This window comes from Trichomycterus rosablanca, chromosome 14, assembly GCF_030014385.1.
Source record: "Trichomycterus rosablanca isolate fTriRos1 chromosome 14, fTriRos1.hap1, whole genome shotgun sequence".
Classification (NCBI taxonomy): Eukaryota; Metazoa; Chordata; class Actinopteri; order Siluriformes; family Trichomycteridae; genus Trichomycterus; species Trichomycterus rosablanca.
The window spans coordinates 25,869,071-25,896,158 of NC_086001.1; the positions used below are offsets into that span (position 1 = coordinate 25,869,071).

Here is a 27,088-nt window from a genome sequence, read left to right on the forward strand (position 1 = left end):
TGTTGGCAGCCTCTTTATGATGAAATGTTAAAAATAAGAAATATTAATTTTGTTCAAGGAATACCGACATCACTAAATGACGACACACTTTTACCGCTTAACAGAAATAATTTGTTAATAATTGACGATGTTATGAAAGATGCTAGCAATAATACAGAGGTGGAAAAGGTTTTTACACAGTATGTACACCATAGAAATTTAAGCGCCGTTTACCTAATGCAAAATTTGTTTTTTCAAGGAAAATCTAGCAGGACAATTAGTTTGAACACAAACTATCTCATATTATTTAAAAATCCTAGAGACAACAATCAGATTTGTGTATTAGGTAGACAGATGTACCCCGGCAATACCAAATTTTTCATGGAATGTTTTCAAAATGCTGTAAGTAAACCATTCGGTCACCTTTTGATTGATTATAAAGCGAAGACTCCTGAAAACTTTCGTCTCAGAACAGATCTGCTTTCAAACACGCCTGTTGTTTACATTCAGAAAAAACGTCGCTAGACCAACATGTCGGACAGACTATATAATAACCTACCGCTTCTTAAACTTTTATTTAAAGCTAAACCGGCGCAGAGACGTGTTATTTTACAAACAGCATCTAATGAGCTCATCTTAACTCTGTGTGAAGTAGCTCTTAACGTGCTTAACGGTACAATACCTCTCACACCCAAACAATATCGTACGTTAAAAAAGAAAAAGACTGAAATTAAATTTTTTGCTGATAAAAAAGTTTGCGTTTCACGGAAAAAGAAAGTAATTAATCAGAAAGGAGGTTTTCTTCTACCATTGTTAAGCGTTGCTTTACCATTTGTAACAAGTTTGATAACATCCAGACTATAGAGATGGAGTTTGCTGAAAAATTGTTTCTGGTACCGCAACACCAGCTGGATAAGTTAAAGAACGATGACAACCGTGGTGTTATCAGTAAATTTGTGGAAAATGACTTGGACTCGTCGATTAGAAATATTTTGGCTAGGAGTGATCTAGACCCCCATGAGAAGGCCAAGTTTTATACGGCTGTCTTGCAGAGATATTTAGCCGTTGCTAAACACCGTGATATGGAGACCAAGACTTTAACACTGACGTTACCACTCGTGGATAAGGTTAATAAGGAAACAAATGTTATTGACCAGACCGGTGATGAAAATTCTGTAATCAGCGATGTTCTTAGAAATGTGCCAGCTCGAAGTAGGCGGAATGTTCAGTATGTTTTAGATAAAATGTCTAAGTCAAAAGATGTGTCTTCATGGAATGATTCGGGAGAGTTTGTCTTAAACGGACGTACGATCCCTGGGTCACATATACTGGACCTGGTAAAAAGCATCACAGCCCCACACAGGGTTAGTGATGATCGTAGACCACAGGGCTGGGGTGAGTTTCTAGAGGCTTTTGCTGTTTTAAACATACCTCTTTCTACAATACCAAACAAACATGTCAGACAAAAAATTAATTTGTTAAAAAATAAAACGCCTGTTGATTATGCGACGCCGTTGAGCGACGTATCACCTGTTAAGACTGTCGAAACCCCCAGATTATTTGTCTCACTCGCTCTAGATGGCTGTAGTTGGTTAAACTTTTAATTTTCTTTTTAAATGTTGTATATTATTGCTGTGTATATTGTTTACATGTTTATGTAAATATTCTTTTTCACAATGTTTGAAAAACAATAATTTGTTGTTTACTGTTGTTACACTGTGTATATTTGTAAATAAATGAGTCAAAGTTAAAAATATTTGCATTGTTTGTTTTTTATTTAACAACTTTTACATTACAAACAGAGAATAATATGTTATACAATAAACATCTCTCCTTTTTGAACATGTTGTATACAATTAAACAATCTGTTTTTACAAATACATGGATACATGTGTTTCACAAAAGTTGACACCATTTTGTCATTTTTTACTAAATCACAACCATATTTGGACATCACTTCTTCATAACGACACCCTTTAACCATGTGGTATAGAAAAAACACACAGTGTTGACCGCATGTGCTTGATGTGATGGCTTGTACTTGTCTGTTAGAATAATATTGTGTTATGCACGAGGTTTTAAGAAAATCACTAATCAGTTTAGAAAACATTTCATAGTCTGGAGCGTTTCCAAAACTGTCAAAAAAATACCCAACACGATCTTCGTTTATGTAGACGGCTAGCCAGTGTTCGCCAGGAAGATCAGATGTGTTTGTATTAATAATCGTCATTGTTGGTCATTTCCTTATGACATTTGTAGGTAATTGGTCGCATGCTAACACACCGAGAAAATGTGTATTGACGGTCACTTTATCCATGACAGCTGTCAGTTCTAAAGTATTCATCAGTAAAAATCCACCAAAACTTGTCTTCGGTTAGACACCTCGATGATACTATCAAAAACGGCGTACACAATCAAATTTACAGTATGTGGTAGTGGTTGTCTGAAACGGGCCTCCAATCTAATATTACCCGATTTGACCAAGGACACATGTTGACCGCATTCTTCATCAGGTGTGAGATTAAACGCATACAGTGTGTAGCCCTGTAAGAATTCCTGTCTATTAATAGACAGAGCTTGGTTTTTCAAATGTCTTCCTGACGCGAGGGCTAACTGGAAGAACTCTCGCACTGCCGAGCCGGATTGGAAGTCAGGTTGATGTGGTTTAGATGGAAATTGTTGTCCGTCTAAATAGACGGCTAGAAACTCCAAATCATAATGTTTAAATGCAAATGGGTTCCTATTATAAGCCCCCGTAAAAGCCTGGTTTTCCACCATACACAAAATGATCGACTTTGGTAACGTTCCTAAAAATAAATTTTCATGATTAGAGACGCGTGTTCCAACAGGTATTGAAAAATGTTTTACACACACTCTATCAATAGGGTATTTAGCGGTTGTCGACAACAAGGCCTGTGCATGACCCAGCCTTACACCCGGTGACACAGACACTTTTTTAACAAATAATGATGCTGAGAGAATATTGACTTTGTATGCTAACGCATCATTCCGCATTAGGCAAAATTCATCCTTACAGCGTGTCATTCGAATTTTTATATCAACACCATTAAGCATCAATTTCTCCTGAAAAAATATGTCGCTTTGAATTGGGGTCAGCAGTTCCACCACATTGCTACCATCTGTAAATGCTGCCCTCGTTGTCAAGCCTTGGTTGTTCCCAGCAGGGTTTGTTTCGTCCATATGCCCTGCTGTGTCCTGATAAAAGAGCCCTGCTGAGAATACAGTTTCCAAGGTATCCTTCCAATAGTTTGCGAGACATTCTATTATACTACGGTAAGGGTATGTACTTGAACTCTGCGATATCAGTCTGTCGCCTAATGACACATCGACCTGTGAAAATATCGTAGCCCCTGGATAGTTTATCAACCCCACAGCAGCACCATCATCGATGTCAGTTCCATCAGGTTTTGTGATTTTAAGACGAATGTACAAGAGTGTGTTATTTAGATCCGTATAATCTTCGCCATGCCCGGCTATGAAAAACTCCAATGGAGCTGTGTCGGATATTGCTGACAACGGAGGGATTTCGACATAGGTACTTTTCTCTATAGCTGTTTGTGTTAAAGGTACTGTAAACAAGTCCAGTTCTGATTTAATACACTCTTCAGACATACGATGAAGTAGAGCCATGATTAGAATATGGTATTCAATGTCTTTCTACTGAACGGGTTCCGCGTCTGTTTACCCTTTCTCTTCCTTTTTGACACTATGTGTTTTTTCGTCTCACGTTTGGTTTTCTTAGCAGGACAGCCACGCCTCTTACCAGATGGTCATTTTACAGATTTTTCGTGGCATCACCAACATGCCCGAACCATCTTGATTGTGATTGTGTTCCATCACACGCGACAGATCATTGCTGACAACATCGCTTACAATGTTTTTAGCTGCTGTTTTTAGATGTGGTTTGGCTATACTAAATCCTCTCTTGAACAGCGGTATAGCCATTCTAAATAAATTTCTAAAAATCCCACCAAAGCCGGCACCATACATTGCCGGACTACCTGTATAGCCAGGCATGAGACCTCCGGCCTGATTTTGATAGTAAGAAATGTAACGTTCGGGGTCCATGGCGTGTCTGTTGAAAGTATCCATTTTTAAAACCTAATTGTTTGTTTTACAGGTCTTAAATGTAGCTTTACAACCACTTTCCCGTAGCAAAAATTTACGTGTTGGTTCTGGTCAGTTTTCACTTCTATGGCGATATCGTTTATCTGTGTCTTTGCTATCGATACGTAGTGTGGATTGTTATATCTAATAGTGACTGTATCATGGTTGTCCCCAGTTATATGTACACACCTTAACAAGGGTACAAAACTGTCACCAACCATCTGGTAATCAATGATGTCTGTGTAAACAAACAACGCATAGAAACCACCATAGATGTCGGCCGGGTGTGGCGCGTACTGTTTCTGTTCGACATCTGAATCTTTCGTTTTAACACTACACTCTAGTAAGACCCCAGGTGTAAAACCTAAAATGATGGCTAGTTTACCATAAAATTTCAACCCTATATCAGACCGCGTCTTAATAAAAACCTTGTGTCTTATTTGGTCATAACCAAGAACTATCGAATGTTCTGCTATATGAATGTTAATCTCGTCAACCAGTGCTTGTAGATAGATAGATAGATAGATAGATAGATAGATAGATAGATAGATAGATAGATAGATAGATAGATAGATAGATAGATAGATAGATAGATAGATAGATAGATAGATAGATAGATAGATAGATAGATAGATAGATAGATAGATAGATACTTTATTAATCCCGAAGGAAATTGAGGAATTATTGGGGAATTATATTGTTATAATACCCCGTGGGTATCGTTATTTTTGTTGTTTTACCCAATTTTTTGTCATTTACTCTAAATGTGGCATCTGTCTCGCAAAATGTATTCCATGTTCGTGGGTACTGAAACTCCAACACACCTACTTCCCAGTCACCTTTGAAATCGATGGGTTTACTTAGTTTTGTTCTATAATTAGAAATTTGGTTGTCAGGGTACACAGACCTAGACGAATTGCACGGCAAAGTGACGCAAAAACTGTTGTCATCCATATTGTCCAAGCATGTAAATGAACTAGTTTGTGTAGTTACACATCTTTTAAGGCCTTTCTATGTCCACTACATCATTTTCAGAAACCCAACTGTTAAATTTTGATGGCCATCCTAACCATTTCACTAATACCATTGTTTTTTTACCCTGTTTCTTTTTATCTAAAATTTTTTCAACTTTAAACGCTTTATCCCTAGACATGTGAATTTTTTGCAACTCTTCTTCATAGAAACTACCTTGTATAACATCACCGTCATAATCTTCCAATCTATATACGGGCGGTTGTCGTTGAATACATTCTGATATGGTGAAAAACTCCTGTGTATAGTTCTCTTCATAGCCCTTTGCAAATGGCCCCCTGACTTTAGAAATACGTACGACATCACCAACCTTGTACTTAAATGCGGTTTTCTTGTCTAGTTTGTTTTGTTCACCAAACAACGTTTCAAACACAATAGATTCGTTTTCTTTTGACACTTCGACAGGCTTCATTTTGATACTACGGTGGTAACTATTGTTGTAACCATGCATTATATCTTGTAAAACATCAATGTATCTTTTGGAATTTATAACCGTTAGATATCGCCACATACGGCTTTTTAATGTTCTGTTAAAACGTTCTATGACGCTGGCTTTTAGATCGCTACCTGTGGCAAAATGTGTAATTTTGTTTTTTGCTACTAATTTTTCAAAATGTTTGTTGAAAAACTCTTTACCCCTGTCAGTCTGTAACTTTTGAGGAACTCTACCTTCTTCTTCTAGTATGGATGCAAATGCCTTTGAGACTTCCAAACCCGACTTGTTTTTTAACAAACGGGTCCATGCGTATTTGCTAAATACGTCAATACACGTCAACATATATTTATAATCATCATTTTCCATAGAATATGCACTCATATCAACAAGATCGGCTTGGAATTGAGAGTCAATTCCGTATACTATAACCCTGTTTCTTTTGTAATTATGTCGTATGGGTTTGTGAAGTGTGTACGCATCCTCACCAGCTAGCCAATCCGAAACCTGTTGATCAGACAGACACACGCCTGTATTCTCTAAAACACCCCGTTTCAAACGATTTTTACCGCCTAATGAACCTGAATTAGCCGGTGTGTAATAAACAGTTCTTAAAAGATTTGCCATGTTGATAGATGACATTGCAGAAAATAATGACACCCCAGATTTGTTTGGTTGACTGTTTTATTCAAAAATCACAATGTATCAATGAAATCTAGAAATTTTACACACACATCTACATTTCTCTCTACTAGATGTTCAACAAGTGTTTCAACCACTTTACAAACATTAATCGGCTTCATTGTTGAAAGTTTTATCACACAAATGTCTAATATGTATGCGCATAGGCAAAGCACATGACTGATTTTCACTGTATTGTCACTCGTAGACATAAGAGACAGAATTTTACCAACAGTCACATGGGCTGCATCGTTAGAATCTATACATAACTGTGTCAAATAACACCAATCATCTGACGTCGATTTAACAATATTTAATTGGTTCTTGAAATTTTGTAAACGTTTAGCATCAACAACATACATGCTATTAAACAATCTAAAATCATCCACGCTATCGACAATACATTTATACAACAAACTTCTCAAATCATTGCTTACTCGATGTTTTAACAAGTGGTCTGCCAACCCCTGGAAGCCGCAAACATTCCCAATCGTGACTTAAACAGCGCTGCAAGTCTTTAAACCAGATTTCCAACCGTCAACTGCGTCGGCTACAAACTGTTCGGATGTGTGATCAACCAGCTTTTCTCTTATTTCCTCTAGCTTTTCCACAATGTATGGCTCGCACTGTAATTCACAGACAACTGTTTCGGCACAACCTTGAATTTTTAGAAGTGGTAAACGTATACCAACATGCTTTAGAAGTTCTGCTATGACATGTTTTAACCCCGGTGTGAACAGAGTCTCTGTTATATCTTTATAGTATTTTTCAAAAAAGAAAATATCCGGCTCAAACAGACACAAATGTCAAAGTTGACTGGGGTGATTCACTTCACAACCGAGACATGTTTCCATCAGTTTGTTGTCTATTATGTGTTGCAGGATTACAACAACGGCGGTCTTTATTAGTTTTAATGCTGTGCTGCATACTTGTCCATCCACATCATCGATTGGCTCGGCTATAGCTTTCGCTTCAAGAGTATCAACTATTGTTTCATTATCTTCATTACCATCTGGTAACTTCTGATGTCTAGATGCAGACCCCTCCAATGGATCTGGTGAAAAAGCCGACGTCGATAGGTACGTCATATTCATATTTCCAAGATGGATGCCAAATTGATCCAGTGAGCAGTCGTCTGACAAGTTGTTGAACACCGCTGATTCATCATAGCTGTAGTTCACGGCTCCACGGCTCATGTCGATCGGTGTGTATTCAAGGCCCGGCCTTTGATATTTTCCGCACCATTCGGACCCATGGTTGTCGGGATGGTCTGCTGGAAGAAAATCCTCAAACATGTCGTCCTGCGTGATGACTCCATCTTGATGTTCTACTCTGTGAATGTGGTTGATGTTTCTTTTAACAGTCACTGTGGGTAGGCAATGATATTGTTTGCCCAACCCACAAACATCATAAGCCCGAGAATCAAATAGGTTTATTTTAACTTCCTTAAAGTTTTCGTGATGCTTACTGTCATATGCATTGACCTATCTTTTTCTCCTTGGTGCAAAAACCAAATTGTTTTCACGCTCACTAGAACAGTTGGTGTAGACATTTTAAAGCTTTTCTCTTAGAAATCCAACAGTGTGTGAATGCGTCAATACTATATACATCGTCACAGCATGGGGTTTGTCATAAAACCATTGTTGTTAAAAAACCTATGTGCGTGTGTGTGTGTGTGTGTTTCTGCGAGTAGATTGGGGTGTGGGGGGGGGGGGGGGTGGGAAGGGGTGTCTGTGGGACCTTGGCATGTCAGTCAACATGACCTGTCAATCAAACTAGCCTGTCGCTCACAGAGTTGTTGGGGGGGCAGAGGGGGGGTCATAAATCAAGGGTCATAAATCATATTTTGACAGATAGTGTGGGATATATACTACTGTCCCTAATCAAAAAGCTTTTGAATAGAGATGCTGGGGCTTGAACCCAGGACCTCATACATGCGAAGCACACGCTCTACCACTGAGCTACATCCCCGACTTAAGCTTCCCAGGTTAAACCTCCAACGGGTACGAGAGTCTTTGCAAAAAGAGAAGCAGAACCAGGAGCAGGAATCTCTAGCCTCTGTCAAGTGAGGGATTGCAGATTTAACAGCACACTTGCATAGTCTTCTGTGGTAGCGGTTAAGAACTGGCTTTCTGAACCGGTTGGCTCCAAAATACATTAAACACTCGGTTAACAAGCTCCATCATATCATGCAAGCCAATAGAAAGTCCCATCCAAAATTAATCTAACTCCTGTACCTTTGCTCAGTCAGCTGGGTGAAGTTTAAAACAAGCTTGTGATTGAGTCTGACTAAGTACCTGGATATTTCAAGGGATTGTGACACTCTGGAGCTCATACAAGCATGGCGTGCAGTACCTCTAAGCTGCCATCCCTATGTAGAGGAAATGTGCTGGTGTGGAAGCACAGCATTATTGTGGTAAATAAGACCTGCAAGGGAAAATAGGAAAAGAGTTGTGTTTCTCAAATTAGCCTAGAGGGAATGTGAGCTAGAGCATATTGGTCATGTTTTAAAACGAGAGCATGCATGTTAAAGGCACGAACGAGGATTGAACCCATGATCTTCGGTTTACGAGACCGACGCCTTACCACTTGGCCATCGCACCTCTCCAGGTAGCTGGCAGAAAGTTGAAAAAACGTTCTGTGCAAAAGTAACAACTGGAAACTTAGCACCTTCTTAAAGTTCAAGAGTAACAAGCAGAACGCCAGCTTGATAGTGACCGTTCTTAAAGCCATAGCCTTTAGAAGCACACTTGAAGCTTTTTTCTAGCAGAGTGAAACAACAAGCTACAGGAGATGCAGGAGATTGAACCCTGGGGCCTCGTACATGCAAAGCAAGCGCTCTACCACTGAGCTACATCCCCCGGAATAGGCACCAATGCAACAGGTACAGGACTCTTTGCAAAAACAAAAAGAGACCCATGACCAGGTATCTTTAGCCTCTAGCAGGCAGGGGATTGCAAATTTAAAGGCACACTTGCAGAGTAATATGTGGTAGCTGTTAAGAATTGGCTCTGCAAGCCAGTTGGCTCCAAAACACATTAAACACTCAGTTAACAAGCTGCACCGTGTCAATAAAGCAAATGGAAAGGCTGGCCAAAAATGACCAAACCCCTGGCCCTTTTGCCCAATTAGTTAGGTAAAGATTAAAACTGATTTGTGAATGGGTCTGGAACAACTACCCGTATATTTGAACGGTTTAATCTAAGCTACAATCCTTGTGTAGCAGTAAGATGCTGCTGTGGAATTACAGCTTTGATGTGTTAGGTAAGTTCTCTTGTGCTGTCCTATAGCCGTTGATCTTTTTAGCCAGGTGAAGTTTACAAAAGAAAACACTTGTGATTGGGTCTTTAACGGCCAAGTGTTTGTTTCAAGGAGCGTTTTGTCTGTGACTTTAAAAACAAAGCACGAATAAGACACACTCTGGGAATGAGCCGTGAGCTTTGGTTTCCTAGAGCGACGCCTTAGCCCAAGGCCATGGCAGCACAGCAAAGAAAGGTCACACACTGAAAAATGTCCCTGTGCACGAGTAAGCACTGGAATGTGTGCTTCAAAGTGCTAATTCTTAAAGCTATGAAGTTTGTTTCAAGTGAGTGAAACAACAAGCTGGAGATGCAGGGGATTGAACCCTGGACCTCATACATGCAAAGCATGCGCTCTACCACTGAGCTACATCCCCTTTTCTGACATGGGAGGATTGTTGTGGCTCTATAGCTCTATTGTAGAGAATAAGACCGCTAGGCAAGACATGGTCCCTAATTAAAAGGTTCTGAATGGAGATGCTGGGGCTTGAACCCAGGACCTCATACATGCAAAGCATGCGCTCCACCACTGAGCTACATCCCCGACTTGTGCTTCCCAGGATAAACCTCCAGTGGTGTATAAAGTACCTGAAGGCCACACACGAGTAAAAGTACAAGTATCTTACCAGAAATTTACTTAGATAGAAGTAAAAGTCACCTTTCAAAATATTACTTGAGTAAAAGTCTAAAAGTATCTGATGTTTAATGTACTTAAGTATTAAAAGTAATTAGATATTAAATGAACTTAAAGTATTAAAAGTAGAAGTAAAAGTAAATGCTGTTAGTATAAACTGAAGCGGTCATTTAGAAAAATATAAGATTGTTCTTTTAAGCCTGTAAACCACCTTAACAAGCTTTTTTCTTCCTTCCATCTGAACATGATCTGTGCCAATTTGTGATTATAATCAGCTGTTCACATCACCTATTTGAAATCACGTCATTATTTAGTTGTTTTTTAACCTTATTATGAGGACTAAATTGCCCCGTTCCAACTTTTTTTAGAATGTGTTGTAGCTTAAAATGCATGTATGTGTATATTAAGAATAAAGTTGACCAGACAAAACACGAAATATTTTGGGTTCATAAAAGATGGAATAAGAGTCGATGTAAATGTAAAAAACACTGCATCTAGTTTATTTGCATTTTCTATACTGTTCCATTTTTTTTATTTGGGTAGTACATTCAAGTTATAGATACTGTATATATCCCAATAACCTAAAACAACTGAATTTTGGCAGAATTAATTTAAAAGCAAAACTCAAGCAAGTTTAACTAAACATGTGGCACTTTTAACCCTTTAATGATCTGTTCAACCATTAGTATAATGTAAATAGCTGGGTAAAATAAGCTGTATTCAAATCATCTTTTTTGGGCTGTATCTACTCCCTGATTGGTGTGTGTTAAACGTAAAAAACATTGGTATTCTTACTTTAAGAAAACACCATTTCTAACTTATGTGTCAACCTGAAGCAGCAGCTGAAAAATCCTCCATAAAATTTTGAAAGTTGAGTTCTTGTTGAGACCATTAAAGGGTTAAAGACGTGCATGTTCCTCAGCACCATGAATGTTTCCTCTGTCAGTGTGTAATGATGTAAGGTACCCTGACACATTACCAACATGGACTGCTGTAGTGTAAACACTCACCTGTTGTATTCTGGCACTGCTCACACTCACCAGTGGGGTCCTAAAAGAGTACTATTGGAAAACTCCTTAGCTTTACTTACCTGGGTGAGTCCATCCTCTGTAGAAGGGGAGGGGTGAAGAACCTGTAAAAGAGAAGAAATGTTAGATAAGCATATGCTGTAAATATTGGAAATGTTGTTACTGAATGGGTTTGAGTATTGTTTGTAACATTTTGCCATATTTGATGCTCTGTGAACTAGATATTTTTTTTAATATATATTTTGTCTTTACCTGTATGAGGTATGGTATGATCCAGGGGAGGAGCTACCTGTTTAAATACAGCTCTGGAAAAGGTGTAGGGGGTTCTTTTTTCTGGAGAAGGGCTAAAAGCTATGCTAGGCCTGTGACTTGTAAACATCAATGAATGTGACTTAAGTGACTTTGCAGTCACAAGTCTGTTTCCTCTGGTGGTAGAGGTTGAGTTTTCTATTTTTTTTTTCATAGCGCGCTTGTAAATATTTTGATTGTTGTGGCCAAAAATGAAGGTGACGGGGAAAAAGAACAACTTCTGTGCTCCTGCTAATTCTTTTCAGTGCTTTCAACCATTCGCCCTACATTACCCATAAAGAGTGCCCTTTAGTCTGGGAACACGCCTTTATCACACAGTGTAATACAGAAGTAATCTGAGGAAATATTTGTCTGTAGGTGAGTTTTTAAAAATGATGGGACACATCATGTCTGCACTGAATTGATTACAAGCTAATGTAGTGAAACGTTTTATTTGTGGTTCGGAAATGTAGTGGAGTAAAAGTGAAAGTTGCAGAATTTTTTTATACTCCAGTAAAGTACAGATACTCCAAAAAACTACTTAAGTACTGTAACGAAGTATTATTACTTCGTTACTATACACCACTGTAAACCTCCAACAGGTACGAGAGTCTTTGCAAAAAGAGAAGCAGAACCAGGAGCAGGAATCTCTAGCCTCTGTCAAGTGAGGGATTGCAGATTTAACAGCACACTTGCATAGTCTTCTGTGGTAGCTGTTAAGAACTGGCTCTCTGAACCGGTTGGCTCCAAAAGACATTAAACACTCGGTTAACAAGCTCTATCATGTCATGCAAGCCAATAGAAAGTCCAATCCAAAATTAATCTAACTCCTGTACCTTTGCTCAGTCAGCTGGGTGAAGTTTAAAATGGGCTTGTGATTGAGTCTGACTAAGTACCTGGATATTTCAAGGGATTGTGACACTCTGGAGCTCATACAGGCACGACATGCAGTACCTATAAGCTGCCTTCCCTATGTAGAGGAAATGTGCTGGTGTGGAAGCACAGCATTAATGTGGTAAATTAGGAAAAGAGTTGTGTTTCTCAAATTAGCCTAGGGGGAATGTGAACTAGAGCATATTGCCCAGATAGCATACGGATGTGGGCCACTTCTGGCAACGTTACGGCACTGCCGGCTCACTGCCGGCATCGGCAAACAGCATATGAGCCAACATATAGGAAATGCTTATATGGCCCACATGTCCCAAAACACATCTGGCAAAGACATGGCACCACTGGCAAACTAAGTGAGCCAGTAATACTGGCTCTTATATTAAAAATGGTAATGTCCCACTTTCTACACTCTAAAAAATGATTCAGCACATTAGTAAATTAAACATAATATAATATTTTGAGTTTGGGCAACCTAAAAAGACATTATTTTAGACAAACTTAAAATTGTAAACTTTTTCAACACATTATTTTTGCTTTAGTACAACATCATACCAATTTTGAGTTGAGCCAACAAAAATATCTGAGTTGAACAAAGCAAAGAGGAGAAGAGCATCAGAAGCTCTACGTTCTGTGACTGCACATGCGCACTTCTCCGAGTTGAGTTGTAACGGACGAGGATGACCCTGAGGACGACGCTGAAGTTTTGGATTTTGCCCTGACCTGCCCTGAGGTAGGTATTCAGCTATTCAACATAATACAAGTTATGTTTAAAACTTAACAAATGCATAAACTATAAACTGACTGAATAACGAGTGGAATTACTAGCATTTTAGTTTCACGTATTTTCTCAACCAAAATTTCAAATATTGTATGGCAGACGAGTGCGAGTTCTTTTCAAATTGTTAATTTATATAAAGGTGTACGAGTGTAATCTATTTGCAAATTTGGGCTTGTCGGTGACAATTTAACCATTTTTGGTACACAGAGAGCGATGTTAGCCGATATGCTAGCGGGTTATGATGCCCATTTGTTTGAATGGCCTGGGGCTAACCATGTTAGCTTAATAAGCTAACCTTGTCTGTGGTACAGCACATTACAAAACAGTCTGTTACACTTAATTATGATGCAGTATGATTGTAAGTAAGCGGCTCATTTGATGTGATTTTCACGACTGTGAATTAGGTAGGGCTTTATTCATGGTATTCATAGTTAGCTATAGTTGCAAACTTAAACATTAATATGCTTATTGTCAATTTATTGGAATTTTGCTTACATACTTCAACTTTAGCTGATTTACTGTGCTTGTCTTAATTGATTATTAAATGAGAGCTAAATCATCATATTGTTTAAATGTAAATATATTAATTTAAAATCGTTTGTGTTTTTTATTGCAGATTAATATGCAATGCAATCCCAGTCCAAAAGTACTACTGAAACATTACAGATTGTGTCATTACCAAGGGCGCTCCTGGCCATTGCTGTATTTGTATCCTGACTCTGCTTACCTGGAAATCCAGTTTGTTTATTGATGCTAATCAACTTTTGCTGGCATGGTACAGGTTTATGGCTTAAAATAAATGTCTGTTGTGAAAGTCAAATAAACATTTTAATAAAATTTTCTTAAATTTCTTTCATAGCTACTTGTTAAGAGCGTAACATATTCATTTACATTTTGCAGATGTTTTTACTCAAAGAGACTTACAATTCTGGCTGAATACAATGCAAGCAATTGAGGTTTAAGGGCCTTGCCCAGGGCCCCAACAGTGGTAACTTAGTGGTGGTGGGGCTTGAACCAGCATCCCACTGAATACTAGACCAGTACCTTAACCACTGAGCTACCAACTGCCAGTTCAGATATGTAAAAAACTTTTGCCTGTAAAAAAACATTTAGTAACTGATTTTTTTTTTTACTTAAAAAAAAAACACAGTTTAGTAAACTTAAAGTAAATGTTTAGTCAACCTTAAAAATCTAAAGGTTAAGCTGACTTGAAAATGTAAGGCAACCGGCTGCCTCACCTTTTTAAGTTTTCTCAACTTCAGCAGCCCAAGCTGTTGTGCAACTTGCTTTGCTAAGTTAGGTTGTTAGTTCACTCAAATCACTATTTAAAGTTGGACAAAATTACAATTACTATTTGATTGTACTTCGGAAAAAGGTTGATTTAACTTAAAATATTCTTTTAAGTGAACTTATGGGGAAACTAAAGAAAATAAGTACGAATGCCTGAAGTTGAGAAAACTCAGAAAAGTGAGGCAGCTGGTTGCCAAAGCAGATGCTTTAATTTGTTGTTGCATAACAAAACATGGAATTTCCAAAGGTGCCTTTCATTTTCTTTAACTGAACTGTCATATAATTAATACAAAAGGTTACATATACAGTTTTAAGTAGAACAGAAATACAATTTAATGTTAGAACAACTTAAATTGTTAAGTATACTGTAAAAAATAAGGTGTTGAAATTGCTTAAAAAAATTAAGGCAATAGTTTGCATGGATCTTTTTGAGTTGAATTAACTTCCTGTTCTATTAAGTAAATGGAACCTATCTAAGCCACTTAAAATATACTTAAATAAATTATCACAGTATAACTAAAATCACTACGTTGAGTCAACTTAAATATTTTGAGTTGATTTTTAAGTTGAATCTACTCGGGCTTTGTAATAAATACAACTAAATAAAGTCAAAATGAAGGACTCATTTTTTTAAGTTCTCCCAACATAGAAAGATCCATGCAAACTATTGCCTTAATTTTTTTAAGTAATTTCAACACCTCATTTTTTACAGTGTGACTTGAATGAGAGGGCAATTAAAAAGATCTCACACTTGTCAGAGACAACGTTTGAAGTCCAGGTCAATAGGACCTGCTAGTTAGAGAAGGATCTCTTGTTTGTTAGTTTAAGTCCAAAAGTGGGTGTGGCCCGTACAGGGATCGAACCCACAACCTTGGCATTATTAGCACCACACTCTAACCAACTGAGCTAACCAGCCAGTTCGTCTAGTTGCTTTAAATCTTTGTACATAATTCTACACTAACTCCATTCAAGCAGCTGAAACGGACTTTAATAATACACATCTAAAAGGTTTTGTGGGTTCTTATATGTGTGAACTATCTAAACTATATATTTCTTAAAGTTCTTGACTGAGCTTAATGTCGCCAATCAGCGACTGGAGCAGATACGACTCAGGTCCTGCACGCAGTAAGTAGTTCTGATACACAGTACCAGCCTGCACACCTGAGGGGCTCAAAACATCAAGTTTTCACTCATTAAATCATGTTTGTGAACTTTGTGGAATGAATGTAGGATTTGTACGTGTAGATTCTGGGTTTTAGGAAGTCGAGCTACTGTTAATATTTTTCCCCAATTGAACTAAACCTGAATTGATGTTTTAAATGTTCATTAAGACTTCACTAAGAGTTATTACCATCAAGCAAATGTAAAGCATATTTCTACATGAAGAGCATCTGTTTTCAGATAATATACACTGAGGTTTAATTGTCTGATCATCAGACATGGTTGTGCAATAAAAGACACTCGTCCCTGGGTGGGCTTGAACCACCAACCTTTCGGTTAACAGCCGAACGCGCTAACCGATTGCGCCACAGAGACACGTGCACAGCTAACAGCACTAGACAGTGATGTCTGAAGTAAGACTGAGCTCTCAGATCATTAAAATAACATGAAACAGAATGTGCAGAATCTCAAATGGTTTTTGTGCTGCCATGTAGCTGGTTGAATGGAGTTAGTGTAGAATTATGTACAAAGATCTAAAGAATGAACAGATTAATTGGCCGGTTAGCTCAGTTGGTTAGAGCGTGGTGCTAATAATGCCACAGTCGTGGGTTTGATCCCTGTACAGGCCACACTGACTTTATTGATTGAAGTTAGCATGTTTGAGAGAGAGTCAGGTGAGCATGTGCTGTGTATCAGGACTTTCTAACCTGAGTAATTTAATCACTGAAAGTAAGAATACCACCATGTTCTTCTGCCATCTTTAATTCTGGCTTCATTTCACCTAATGAACGTGGCATAATCTTTATAAATGGTTACAATCAATTTTGTCAATGGCAAAAATAAATAAATAAAAAGAGAACTGCTGTGTAATTTAGTGAATTCTTGCACTGCACATGGCAGAAGACTAAAAGAAATTTAGAGCATGTAGAATAAAAGTATTAGGAAAGTATGAGGTTAAAAGCATCAGCTTTTATTTATTCTTAAAAGAAAAATACATGAACCTCAGTCATCTCACACGAAGATCTGTTCTGCTCAACAACAGTAAAGCTCTCCATCGTTTCTGTGTGGCAGCTCCATAACTGAAGGGCGGTCAGTGTAGAATTGGGTATGTGGGTATATGACCTTGTTACGCCCCTGAGAGAGGGGATTATAGAAAATTATAAAAAGGAAAAAGACACAGGACACTTCGAGTACTATTCACAGCCGCATCACTTTATAATGATACAGGTGCTGCGGGTGCCCTCTAGTTTTCCCTCCCCTCAGTCCTCGCACTGATCGATGCGCAGGCTCACCAATCGATTACAGAGTAAACAGATGGCATTCTATTTTTCTTTTATGTTGTTCCCTTAAGTGCACCACACCCTGACCTTGTACATCGGCTGGTTAGCTCAGTTGGTTAGAGCGTGGTGCTAATAACGCCAAGGTCGTGGGTTCGATCCCCATAAGGGCCACACCCACTTTTGGACTTAAACTAAAAAACAAGTGAGTCTTCTCTAACTAGCAGGTCCTATTGACCTGGGCTTCAAATGTTGTCATTCTGGTAGGACAATAAAAGCGATATACAACCCCTGGCAAAAATTATGGAATCACCGCTCTTGGAAGATGTTCTGTCAATTGTTTAATTTTGTAGAAAAAAAATAAATTACAGACATGCCACAAAACTATCATTTTTCAAAATGTCAACCTTCTGGCATTAAGAAACAATAAAAAAAAAGAAACAAATATAATAGTTGTGGTCAGTCACAATTGCTTTTTTTAGATCAAGTAGAGGAAAAAAATATGGAATCACTCAAATCTGAGGAAAAAATTATGGAATCACTCTGTAATTTGCAGTTTAAAAACAAAACATCTGCAGCAGATTAGATTTGCTAATTATTCTTCAGTTTAAAAAGAGTGCTTACACCTCGGAGAGCTGTTGCACAAAGCAGATTGTCATGAATCATGTTTTCAACACAAGATATGTCAGTTGAAACAAATTGATTATCAAACTCCTTCAAGAAGATAAATCATTGTGGAATGTCGCAAAAGATGTTGGTTGTTCCCAGTAAGCTGTGTTTAAAATCTGGACCAAGTACAAACAAAATGGGAAGGTTGTAAAAGGGAAGCATACTGGTAGACCAAGTAAGACATCAAAGCATCAAGATAGAAAACTTAAAGCAATATGTCTTGAAAACAGAAAATGCACAACAAAACAAATGAGAAACAAGTGGCCGGAAAGTGGAGTCAATGTCTGTGACTGAACTGTAAGAAATCACCTAAAAGAAATGGGATTTACATACAGAAAAGCCAAACAAAAGCCATCATTAACACCTAAAAAGAAAAGAACAAGGTTAAAATAGGCTAAAGAAAAGCAACCGTGGACTGTGGGTGACTGGATAAAAGTGATCTTCAGTGATGAATCGCGAATCTGCATTGGGCAAGGTGATGATGCTGGAACTTTTGTTTGGTGTCTGTCCAGTGAAATTTATGAAGATAACTGTCTAAAGAAAACATGTTAATTTCCACAGTTGTTGATGATATGGGCCTGCATGTCGGGTAAAGGCGATGGTCTTCAATAAATTCCAAAGTCCACATTGAAATTTTGGACGCTTTTCTTATTCCATCAGTTGAAAGGATGTTTGGTGATGATGACTTCATTTTTCAAGATGATAATGCATCTTGCCATAGGGCAAAGGACGTGAAAACTTTCATTCAAGAAAACATATAATGTCAATGGCATGGCCTGCAAATAGTCCGGATCTCAATCCATTTGAAAATCTCTGGTGGAAATGGAAGAAAATGGTCAATGACAAGGCTCCAACCTGCAAAGCTGATCTGGCAACAGCAATAAGAGACAGTTGGAGGCAGATTGATAAAGAATACTGTTTGTCATTAGTTAACTCCATGCCTCTGAGAGTTTAAACCATTACAAAAGCCAGAGGTGGTGCAACAAAGTAATAATGGTGCAGTGTTTTCTAATGATTCCATAATTTTTTCCTCAGATTTGAGTGATTCCATATTTTTTTCCTCTACTTGATCTAAAAAAAAGCAATTGTGACTGACCACAACTATTATATTTGTTTCTTTTTTTATTGTTTCTTAATGCCAGAGGGTTGACAGTTTGAGAAATGATAGTTTTGTGGCATGTCTGGGATTTATTTTTTTTCTACAAAATTAAACAATTGAAAGAACATCTTCCAAGAGTGGTGATTCCATAATTTTTGCCAGGGGTTGTACTACTTTCTTTATTCAATGTATTTACAGTGTATCACAAAAGTGAGTACACCCCTCACATTTCTGCAAATATTTCATTATATCTTTTCATGGGACAACACTATAGACATGAAACTTGGATATAACTTAGAGTAGTCAGTGTACAACTTGTATAGCAGTGTAGATTTACTGTCTTCTGAAAATAACTCAACACACAGCCATTAATGTCTAAATGGCTGGCAACATAAGTGAGTACACCCCACAGTGAACATGTCCAAATTGTGCCCAAAGTGTCAATATTTTGTGTGACCACCATTATTATCCAGCACTGCCTTAACCCTCCTGGGCATGGAATTCACCAGAGCTGCACAGGTTGCTACTGGAATCCTCTTCCACTCCTCCATGATGACATCACGGAGCTGGTGGATGTTAGACACCTTGAACTCCTCCACCTTCCACTTCAGGATGCGCCACAGGTGCCCAATAGGGTTTAGTCCATCACCTTTACCTTCAGCTTCCTCAGCAAGGCAGTTGTCATCTTGGAGGTTGTGTTTGGTGTCGTTATCCTGTTGGAAAACTGCCATGAGGCCCAGTTTTCGAAGGGAGGGGATCATGCTCTGTTTCAGAATGTCACAGTACATGTTGGAATTCATGTTTGCCTCAATGAACTGCAGCTCCCCAGTGCCAGCAACACTCATGCAGCCCAAGACCATGATGCTACTACCACCATGCTTGACTGTAGGCAAGATACAGTTGTCTTGGTACTTCTCACCAGGGCGCCGCCACACATGCTGGACACCATCTGAGCCAAACAAGTTTATCTTGGTCTCGTCAGACCACAGGGCATTCCAGTAATCCATGATCTTGGACTGCTTGTCTTCAGCAAACTGTTTGCGGGCTTTCTTGTGCGTCAGCTTCCTTCTGGGATGACGACCATGCAGACCGAGTTGATGCAGTGTGCGGCGTATGGTCTGAGCACTGACAGGCTGACCTCCCACATCTTCAACCTCTGCAGCAATGCTGGCAGCACTCATGTGTCTATTTTTTAAAGCCAACCTCTGGATATGACGCCGAACACGTGGACTCAACTTCTTTGGTCGACCCTGGCGAAGCCTGTTCCGAGTGGAACCTGTCCTGGAAAACCGCTGTATGACCTTGGCCACCATGCTGTAGCTCAGTTTCAGGGTGTTCAGGGTGTTCTTATAGCCCAGGCCATCTTTGTGGAGAGCAACAATTTTATTTTTCACATCCTCAGAGAGTTCTTTGCCATGAGGTGCCATGTTGAATATCCAGTGGCCAGTATGAGAGAATTGTACCCAAAACACCAAATTTAACAGCCCTGCTCCCCATTTACACCTGGGACCTTGACACATGACACCAGGGAGGGACAACGACACATTTGGGCACAATTTGGACATGTTCACTGTGGGGTGTACTCACTTATGTTGCCAGCTATTTAGACATTAATGGCTGTGTGTTGAGTTATTTTCAGAAGACAGTAAATCTACACTGCTATACAAGCTGTACACTGACTACTCTAAGTTATATCCAAGTTTCATGTCTATAGTGTTGTCCCATGAAAAGATATAATGAAATATTTGCAGAAATGTGAGGGGTGTACTCACTTTTGTGATACACTGTAACTACATAGTGTTGTACAACATTACATGTGTACTTAATACTTCTGTATTTTAATACTTGCAAATTTGAATACTTGCATACTTTAATACTTGCTTACTATAATACTTTGCATTAATATATATATTGAGCTGCTGTAATAAATGATCTATCTATAGATTCATTTAATTTTATCTGTAATGCTAGTGATGGGCTATCCTAAACTATCTTTAGGAAAGTAGATATATCTAGCTTTGGGGTTGTTGAGGCTAAACATTCATGATTGTTGTAATGTTGCTACACAGTCACATTAAAAATCTCTTTTAAAACTAATGTTTGATATTTCAGGGTCTGATGAAGACACTAAAAATCTTATCCGGTGGAGAGTGGCCAACCAGACCCTCTTCACTGGAAAACGGAATGCAGCGGTTCGAGGGTTTGAGTAAGTGACTGTTTGTTTGACATAACAAAATTTGTGTTACATCTTATGCATAATATTAATTACAAAGGGTGGTATAAAGACAAGTTTTAGTATTTAAGTTTTGCTAACTTTTTCAAAGCATTAAAAACTTTTAATGACTAAACTTTTTTTGAAGCAGTGTATGCTATATACATTAATAACTGTTATGTGCATTATATTGTAGAGGCTTTGTGTTGGAGAACCAAATGCAGGGGAAGGTGACTCCCACTTATGTAAAGAAAAAGTGGGAGAACCTCAAACAAAAATACAAAGTAAACTTCGTTTGTTGGTAAGATCTTCAGTAAAAATATCAGAAAAGATTTGTAATACAAGTTAAGGTCCTTGTACTGTGTCTTTGAATCTTGTAGGAACTGAAGTGTCCACCTACTGGGGTAAGTACAGAGGGTGGTGAAGCAACAGCAGCATCCTGGAAATGGTACGTGGATATGGATGAGGCAATAGGTGGGAGACCATCAATTAGCCCACCGACCCTTATTTCCTCATCCGGCCAGGATGCTGCTGAAGCTTCACCATCCTCGAGAAGCATGGAAACCCCAGCCAAAAAGAGACGAGGGGAGAAAGATTTAGTAGAGTATCTGAGGGAGATGGAAGAAAGGGAAAATGAGAGGGAGATAGAAGCAGCAGAGAACGAGGAGAGAAGATGGAGAGAGGCTGAGGAGAGGGAGGAAAGAAGAGACACATCAGAGAGAGGAAAAGCGAGAGCGAGAGACGCGAGAGAGAGAGAGGAGAGACCAGGAAGCAAGAATGAGGGAGGAAAGGAGAGATAGGGAGGCAAGAGTGAGAGAGGAAAGGTTTATTAAAATCCTACAGATTCTAATGAAAAAATAAATAGTTGAAAATGAAAAAGTGTTGTAGTATTATTGTATGTTGTGAGAAAGAAAATGTGTTGGCAAATAATGGAAATAAAGGATTTTCTTTTTCATTTAACCTTAATTAAAAATAGAAAAAAATTAAAAATTTGAAATTGTAATTAAAAAAATATTCAAGTTTTACTTTTAATTAATGCATAAACTGTTAATGTCAAGAGACAATCAAGAACTATTAACAAAACATTTTTCTAAATATAATCATGCTCATAAAGAGCTGATATGCTGTGCTGTGGTACTGAGACAGCTGCAGCCAGATGCTTTCTTCCATCTTCACCTGATGTAATGTCATTAATTACAGGCTCTGGTTGGTCAACATGTACCTCTGTTAATTCTGGCTCAATGATGTCTCCATGAGTGATACAGAGGTTGTGGAGCACCGCACAGCATGCAACAACCTCCGGGGCGAAGACAGGGCTCACCTCAAGGGTTCTGCACAGGCTCTCGATAGGGGGTCAGGAGCCGGATGGGTGTATTAATGCAGGGATAACCCCCATCCCCAAAAATTTATCGTCCTGCAGGTGGGTATAAGCCCTCTTTATACACAGGGCTGTTCTTTAGTGCCCTTGCATCATGAATCGACCCAGGGTAACCAACAACAATGTCTCTGAACTTCCCCAGGTGGTCACAGATGGCTTGAAGCTGAATTGAGTGGAACAGCTTCCTGTTTAGGTAGCACTGTGCGTTGGCAGACAAAGGTTTTATTCGAATGTGGCACCCATCAGTAGCACCAACTGCCACTCTAAAACATTCGGATCCGGCCAAGTGGGCAAACCCAGCTCCTACACACTCTAGTTCATCACCAGTTGGTAGGGTGATGATCCTCCTGACGAGCCCTCTGACAGCCCTACTCATTTTGTGCACAATGTCGTGCACAGACGATTTTCATTGTAGTAGTCTAATCATGGTAATGTAGTATACTGTTGCTAAACAGGTTAGCAGTACTTACATTATCTCTGAGGTAAAAAATCAATAACTTTCTTAGTTCTCTTCTGTGATTTACTACTCTCTGCCGTCTCACTGTGGAGTCGGGATACATGACTATAAATTAATCAGTAAGTGGCGCAAATAAAGACGATAAATACCCAAAATTTTGGCGAGTGGAGCTTGAAATGAGCATGCGGTCTGTAACTATGGTCACTTGACGTTGATGGCGGACGTAGTACGTACGGGTGTTGTGTGCATACTGCACACTTCTGTACTGAAAGTACGTACTTCTTTACCGGCCGAGTGGTGCATACTTCCTCCAATCTAGTACGTACTCAGTAAGTATGCGATTTCGCACGCAGCCTAAGTCTGTTTCTGTTTCTGTTGATTATTTTGAACTTAGTTTGTTTGTAAACTGTGAATTAGTTCTTAATCTGGTCGTGATGTTAGTGAATGGTCTGACCGATGAGCTGTCTGTCCTGATACAGTGCTTAAGCCCGGCTAGCTCAGTCGATAAAGCATGAGACTCTTAATCTCAGGGTCGTGGGGTCGAGCCCCAAGTTGGGTTAGTATCTTCATTTAATGTCTACAGAAACCAAAAGGTCATTCTTCCACTTTGGACAGCCAGTCCCCGGTGACTTATCAGGTGGATATTTGTGCTTGTAGGATAAAAGACACTCGTCCCTGGGTGGGCTCAAAACACCAACCTTTCGGTTAACAGCCAAATGCGCTAACCGATTGCACCACAGAGACACGCGCACAGCTGTTTCATTGGACGGTACACATGGGTCACATGACTTGCTAACTTTTACAGCAGGGTAATTAAGTTTGGCAAATTGCAATAATCACATGTTTCTGACCTGAATGAGAGGGGCATTAAAAATAACTCACACTTGTCAGAGACAACGTTTGAAGCCCCGCTCAATAGGAACTGCTAGTTAGAGGAAGAGCACTTGTTTGTTAGTTTAAGTCCTAAAGTGGGTGTGGCTCGCACAGGGCTTTAACCAACGCCCTTGGCGTTATTAGCACCACGTTCAAACCAACTGAGCTAACCAGCCGAGGTGCAAGCACAGGGCATGTACCCACAAACACGATTCTACACTGACAGCCCTTCAGTTATGGACCGGCCACACAGAAACGATGGAGAGCTTTACTGTTGTTGAGCAAAACAGATCTTCGTGTGAGATGACTGAGGTTCATGTATTTTTCTTTTAAGAATAAATAAAAGCTGATGTTTTTAACCTCATACTTTCCTAATACTTTTATTCTACACGGTCTAAATTTCTTTTAGTACACAGTTCAGTTAGCAACTCCAAAAAATGTGGTTATCACCCATGTCCTTTGCTGTGTGGGAGTGGGTTTTAGCTTTTTTTTGTCCTGAAATGAGTTTTTGCAACTTGGGATATCTGACATGTTAACTACCATCTATTCATCCAGCTTAAATACCATCAACACTACGTTAAACATGTGGAGTTAATGGTGTAATTATTAACCTTTGTGCTGAATTGTTTATCTTTTGTGCTTCCATGGTGTAATGGTTAGCACTGTGGATTCTGAATCCAGTGATCCAAGTTCAAATCTCGGTGGAACCTGGCTTTATTTAGGTAAAAACACTGATTAATTTAGTTATCAGTTAGTTCAGTTTAATTTATTCAGCAATGGCTAATCATTACGTTTAGTTTTCTTGGCGTCAAGGTTCCATGGTGTAATGGTTAGCACTCTGGACTCTGAATCCAGTGATCCGAGTTCAAATCTCGGTGGGACCTTACTGCTTTTATTCAGGGTGTGAGGTCCAAGATTGACACAATGTGCTAGTTTAGAGTCACCTTAAATGACATGTTAATTTCCATCCATTCATCCAGCTTGAATATCATAATAGCACTAGTAGTGTTATAGTGTTCCACATGTGACTGCTCCATCCCAAAATATAATCGCTAATCATTGTTTACAGCGTCATCTAACAGCCAACTTGCTCTTAAATGACTAATTATTAACTTTTGGGCTTAAGTAAGACCTCTCTGTGTGGTTCCATGGTGTAATGGTTAGCACTCTGGACTTTGAATCCAGTGAGCCGAGTTCAAATCTCGGTGGAACCTGGTTTTATTTAGGTAAAAACACTGTTATCAGTGCTGAGTAGAGAATAGTGTTCCACATGTGACTGCTCTATGCCAAACTGTAACACCAAAAGGCAAATCATTGTTTACAGCGCCATCTACCGACCAACTGGGTCCTAAACTTAACTCAGTGCAGTTTACCAGTGGAATAGTTTGTTATTTTGATACTTGGGTGGCAATGTTTAACTAAAATTACTCTTGTTTACTGACTGAAAACTTCTAAATTAGCTCAGAATTATATCAATCACGTAAGTTAAAAAAATCTGAGATGTTAAAGTAAAGTCTGAAGTTGTGTGTGTGTGTGTGTGTGTGTGTGTATTTTTCTTTTTGGCTTTGACTCTGGATTTGTGTCCAGAGTGCTAACCATTACACCATGGAACCACACAGTGAGGTCTGACTTAAGCCCAAAAGTTAATAATTAGTAATTTAAGAGCAAGTTGGCTGTTAGATGGCGCTGTAAACAATGATTTGCGATTATATTTTGGGATGGAGCAGCACTCCACACTGACAGCCCTTCAGTTATGGAGCTGCCACACAGAAACGATGGAGAGCTTTACTGTTGTTGAGCAGAATAGATCTTCGTGTGAGATGACTGAGGTTCATGTATTTTTCTTTTAAGAATAAATGAAAGCTGATGCTTTTAACCTCCTACTTTCCTAATACTTTTATTCTATACGGTCTAAATTTCTTTTAGTCTTCTGCCATGTGCAGTGCAAGAATTCACTAAATTACACAGCAGTTCTTTTTTTTTTTTTATTGCCATTGATGAAATGGATTGTAAGCATTGATAAAGGTCATGCCACGTTCATTAGGTGAAATGAAGCCAGAATTGAAGATGGCAGAAGAACAGGATGATATTCTTACTTTCATTGATTAAAATTCTCAGGTTAGAAAGTCCTGATACACAGCACATGCTCACCTGACTCTCTCTCAACCATGCTACCTTTAATCATTAAGGTAGGGGTGGCCCATATGGGGATCTAACCCGCAACCTTGGAGTTATTAGCACCACGCACTAACCAACTGAGCTAACCTGCCAGTTAACCTGCTCTTCCTTTAGATCTTTGTACATGATTCTACACTAACTCCATTCAACCAGCTGCATGGCAGCACAAAAACCATTTAAGAGTCTGCGCACTTACAGTGAAGATTAAAGCAAAACATCACAACGAGAAATCCTGACTTCAATCAATTTCTTTGAGGAATAACAGAAAACTTGAGTGACTTAATCCACCGGGTTTAATATCATGTTGGCCACCCTTTGCAGCTATAACAGCTTCAACTCCTCTGAGAGGCTTTCCACAAGGTTTAGGAGTGTGTTTATGGGAATTTTTGACCATTCTTCCAGAAGTGCATTTGTAAGGTCAGACACTGATGTTGTACGAGAAGGCCTGGCTCACAGTCTCCGCTCTAATTCATCTCAAGGTGTTCTATCTGGTTGAGACCAGTCAAGTTCTTTCACACCAAACTGGCTGATCCATGTCTTTAAGGACTTTGTGCTTTGTGCACTGGTGCGCAGTCATGTTGGAACAGGAAAGGGCCATCCCCAAACTGTTCCCACAAAGTTGGAAGCATGAAATTGTCCAAAATCTCTTGGTATGCTGAAGCATTAAGAGTTTCTCTCACTGGAACTAAGGGGCCAAGCCCAACTCCTGAAAAACACCCCCACACCATAATCCCCCCTCCACCAAACTTGTACAAGCACTGTTCTCCTGGCAACCGCCAAACCCAAACTCCATTGAATTGCCAGGTAGAGAAGCGTGATTCATCACTCCAGAGAACACGTCTCCACTGCTCTAGAGTCCAGTGGCGGCATGCTTTAGTCCATGCGCTTGGTGATGTAAGGCTTGGATGCAGCTGCTTGGCCATGGAAACCCATTCCATGAAGCTCTACACACTGTTCTTGAGCTCATCTGAAGGCCACATGAAGTTTGGAGGTCTGTAGTGATCGACTCTGCAGAACGTTGGTGACCTCTGTGCACTATGTTCCTCAGCATCCGCTGACCTGCTCTGTCATTTTACGTGGTACCACTTTGTTCCCAAACGCTTCCACTTTGTTATAATGCCACTGACAGTCGACTGTATAATATTTAGTAGTGAGGAAATTTCTCGACTGGACTTGTTGCACAGGTGGCATCACAGTACCATGCTGGAATTCACTGAGCTCCTGAGAGCGACAAGGCGAGGTGCTTGGTTTAATACACCTGTGGCCATGGAAGTGATTGGAACACCTGAATTCAATGATTTGGATGGGTGAGTGAATACTTTT

The 27,088-nt window shown here is 39.2% G+C and overlaps 1 protein-coding gene and 8 non-coding genes across 9 annotated transcripts; 2 read left to right on the forward strand and 7 right to left on the reverse strand.

Moving 5' to 3' along the window:
• Window positions 1-2,322: 2,322 nt before the first annotated feature.
• On the reverse strand, window positions 2,323-3,630 carry LOC134326247 (uncharacterized protein F54H12.2-like). The gene has a single exon (XM_063008419.1). It carries the CDS (start codon window positions 3,628-3,630, stop codon window positions 2,323-2,325), a length of 1,308 nt encoding a protein of 435 aa, XP_062864489.1.
• A 4,522-nt stretch (window positions 3,631-8,152) lies between these two features.
• On the reverse strand, window positions 8,153-8,224 carry trnaa-cgc (transfer RNA alanine (anticodon CGC)). The gene has a single exon. It is a non-coding gene; the product is annotated as a tRNA-Ala (tRNA).
• Window positions 8,225-8,784: 560 nt separating this feature from the next.
• On the reverse strand, window positions 8,785-8,856 carry trnat-cgu (transfer RNA threonine (anticodon CGU)). The gene has a single exon. It is a non-coding gene; the product is annotated as a tRNA-Thr (tRNA).
• Window positions 8,857-9,041: 185 nt separating this feature from the next.
• On the reverse strand, window positions 9,042-9,114 carry trnaa-ugc (transfer RNA alanine (anticodon UGC)). The gene has a single exon. It is a non-coding gene; the product is annotated as a tRNA-Ala (tRNA).
• A 743-nt stretch (window positions 9,115-9,857) lies between these two features.
• On the reverse strand, window positions 9,858-9,929 carry trnaa-ugc (transfer RNA alanine (anticodon UGC)). Its single transcript has one exon. It is a non-coding gene; the product is annotated as a tRNA-Ala (tRNA).
• Window positions 9,930-10,024: 95 nt separating this feature from the next.
• Window positions 10,025-10,096, reverse strand: trnaa-ugc (transfer RNA alanine (anticodon UGC)). Its single transcript has one exon. It is a non-coding gene; the product is annotated as a tRNA-Ala (tRNA).
• A 5,827-nt stretch (window positions 10,097-15,923) lies between these two features.
• trnan-guu (transfer RNA asparagine (anticodon GUU)) lies at window positions 15,924-15,997 on the reverse strand. Its single transcript has one exon. It is a non-coding gene; the product is annotated as a tRNA-Asn (tRNA).
• Window positions 15,998-24,399: 8,402 nt separating this feature from the next.
• Window positions 24,400-24,471, forward strand: trnaq-cug (transfer RNA glutamine (anticodon CUG)). The gene has a single exon. It is a non-coding gene; the product is annotated as a tRNA-Gln (tRNA).
• A 258-nt stretch (window positions 24,472-24,729) lies between these two features.
• trnaq-uug (transfer RNA glutamine (anticodon UUG)) lies at window positions 24,730-24,801 on the forward strand. Its single transcript has one exon. It is a non-coding gene; the product is annotated as a tRNA-Gln (tRNA).
• Window positions 24,802-27,088: the final 2,287 nt, after the last annotated feature.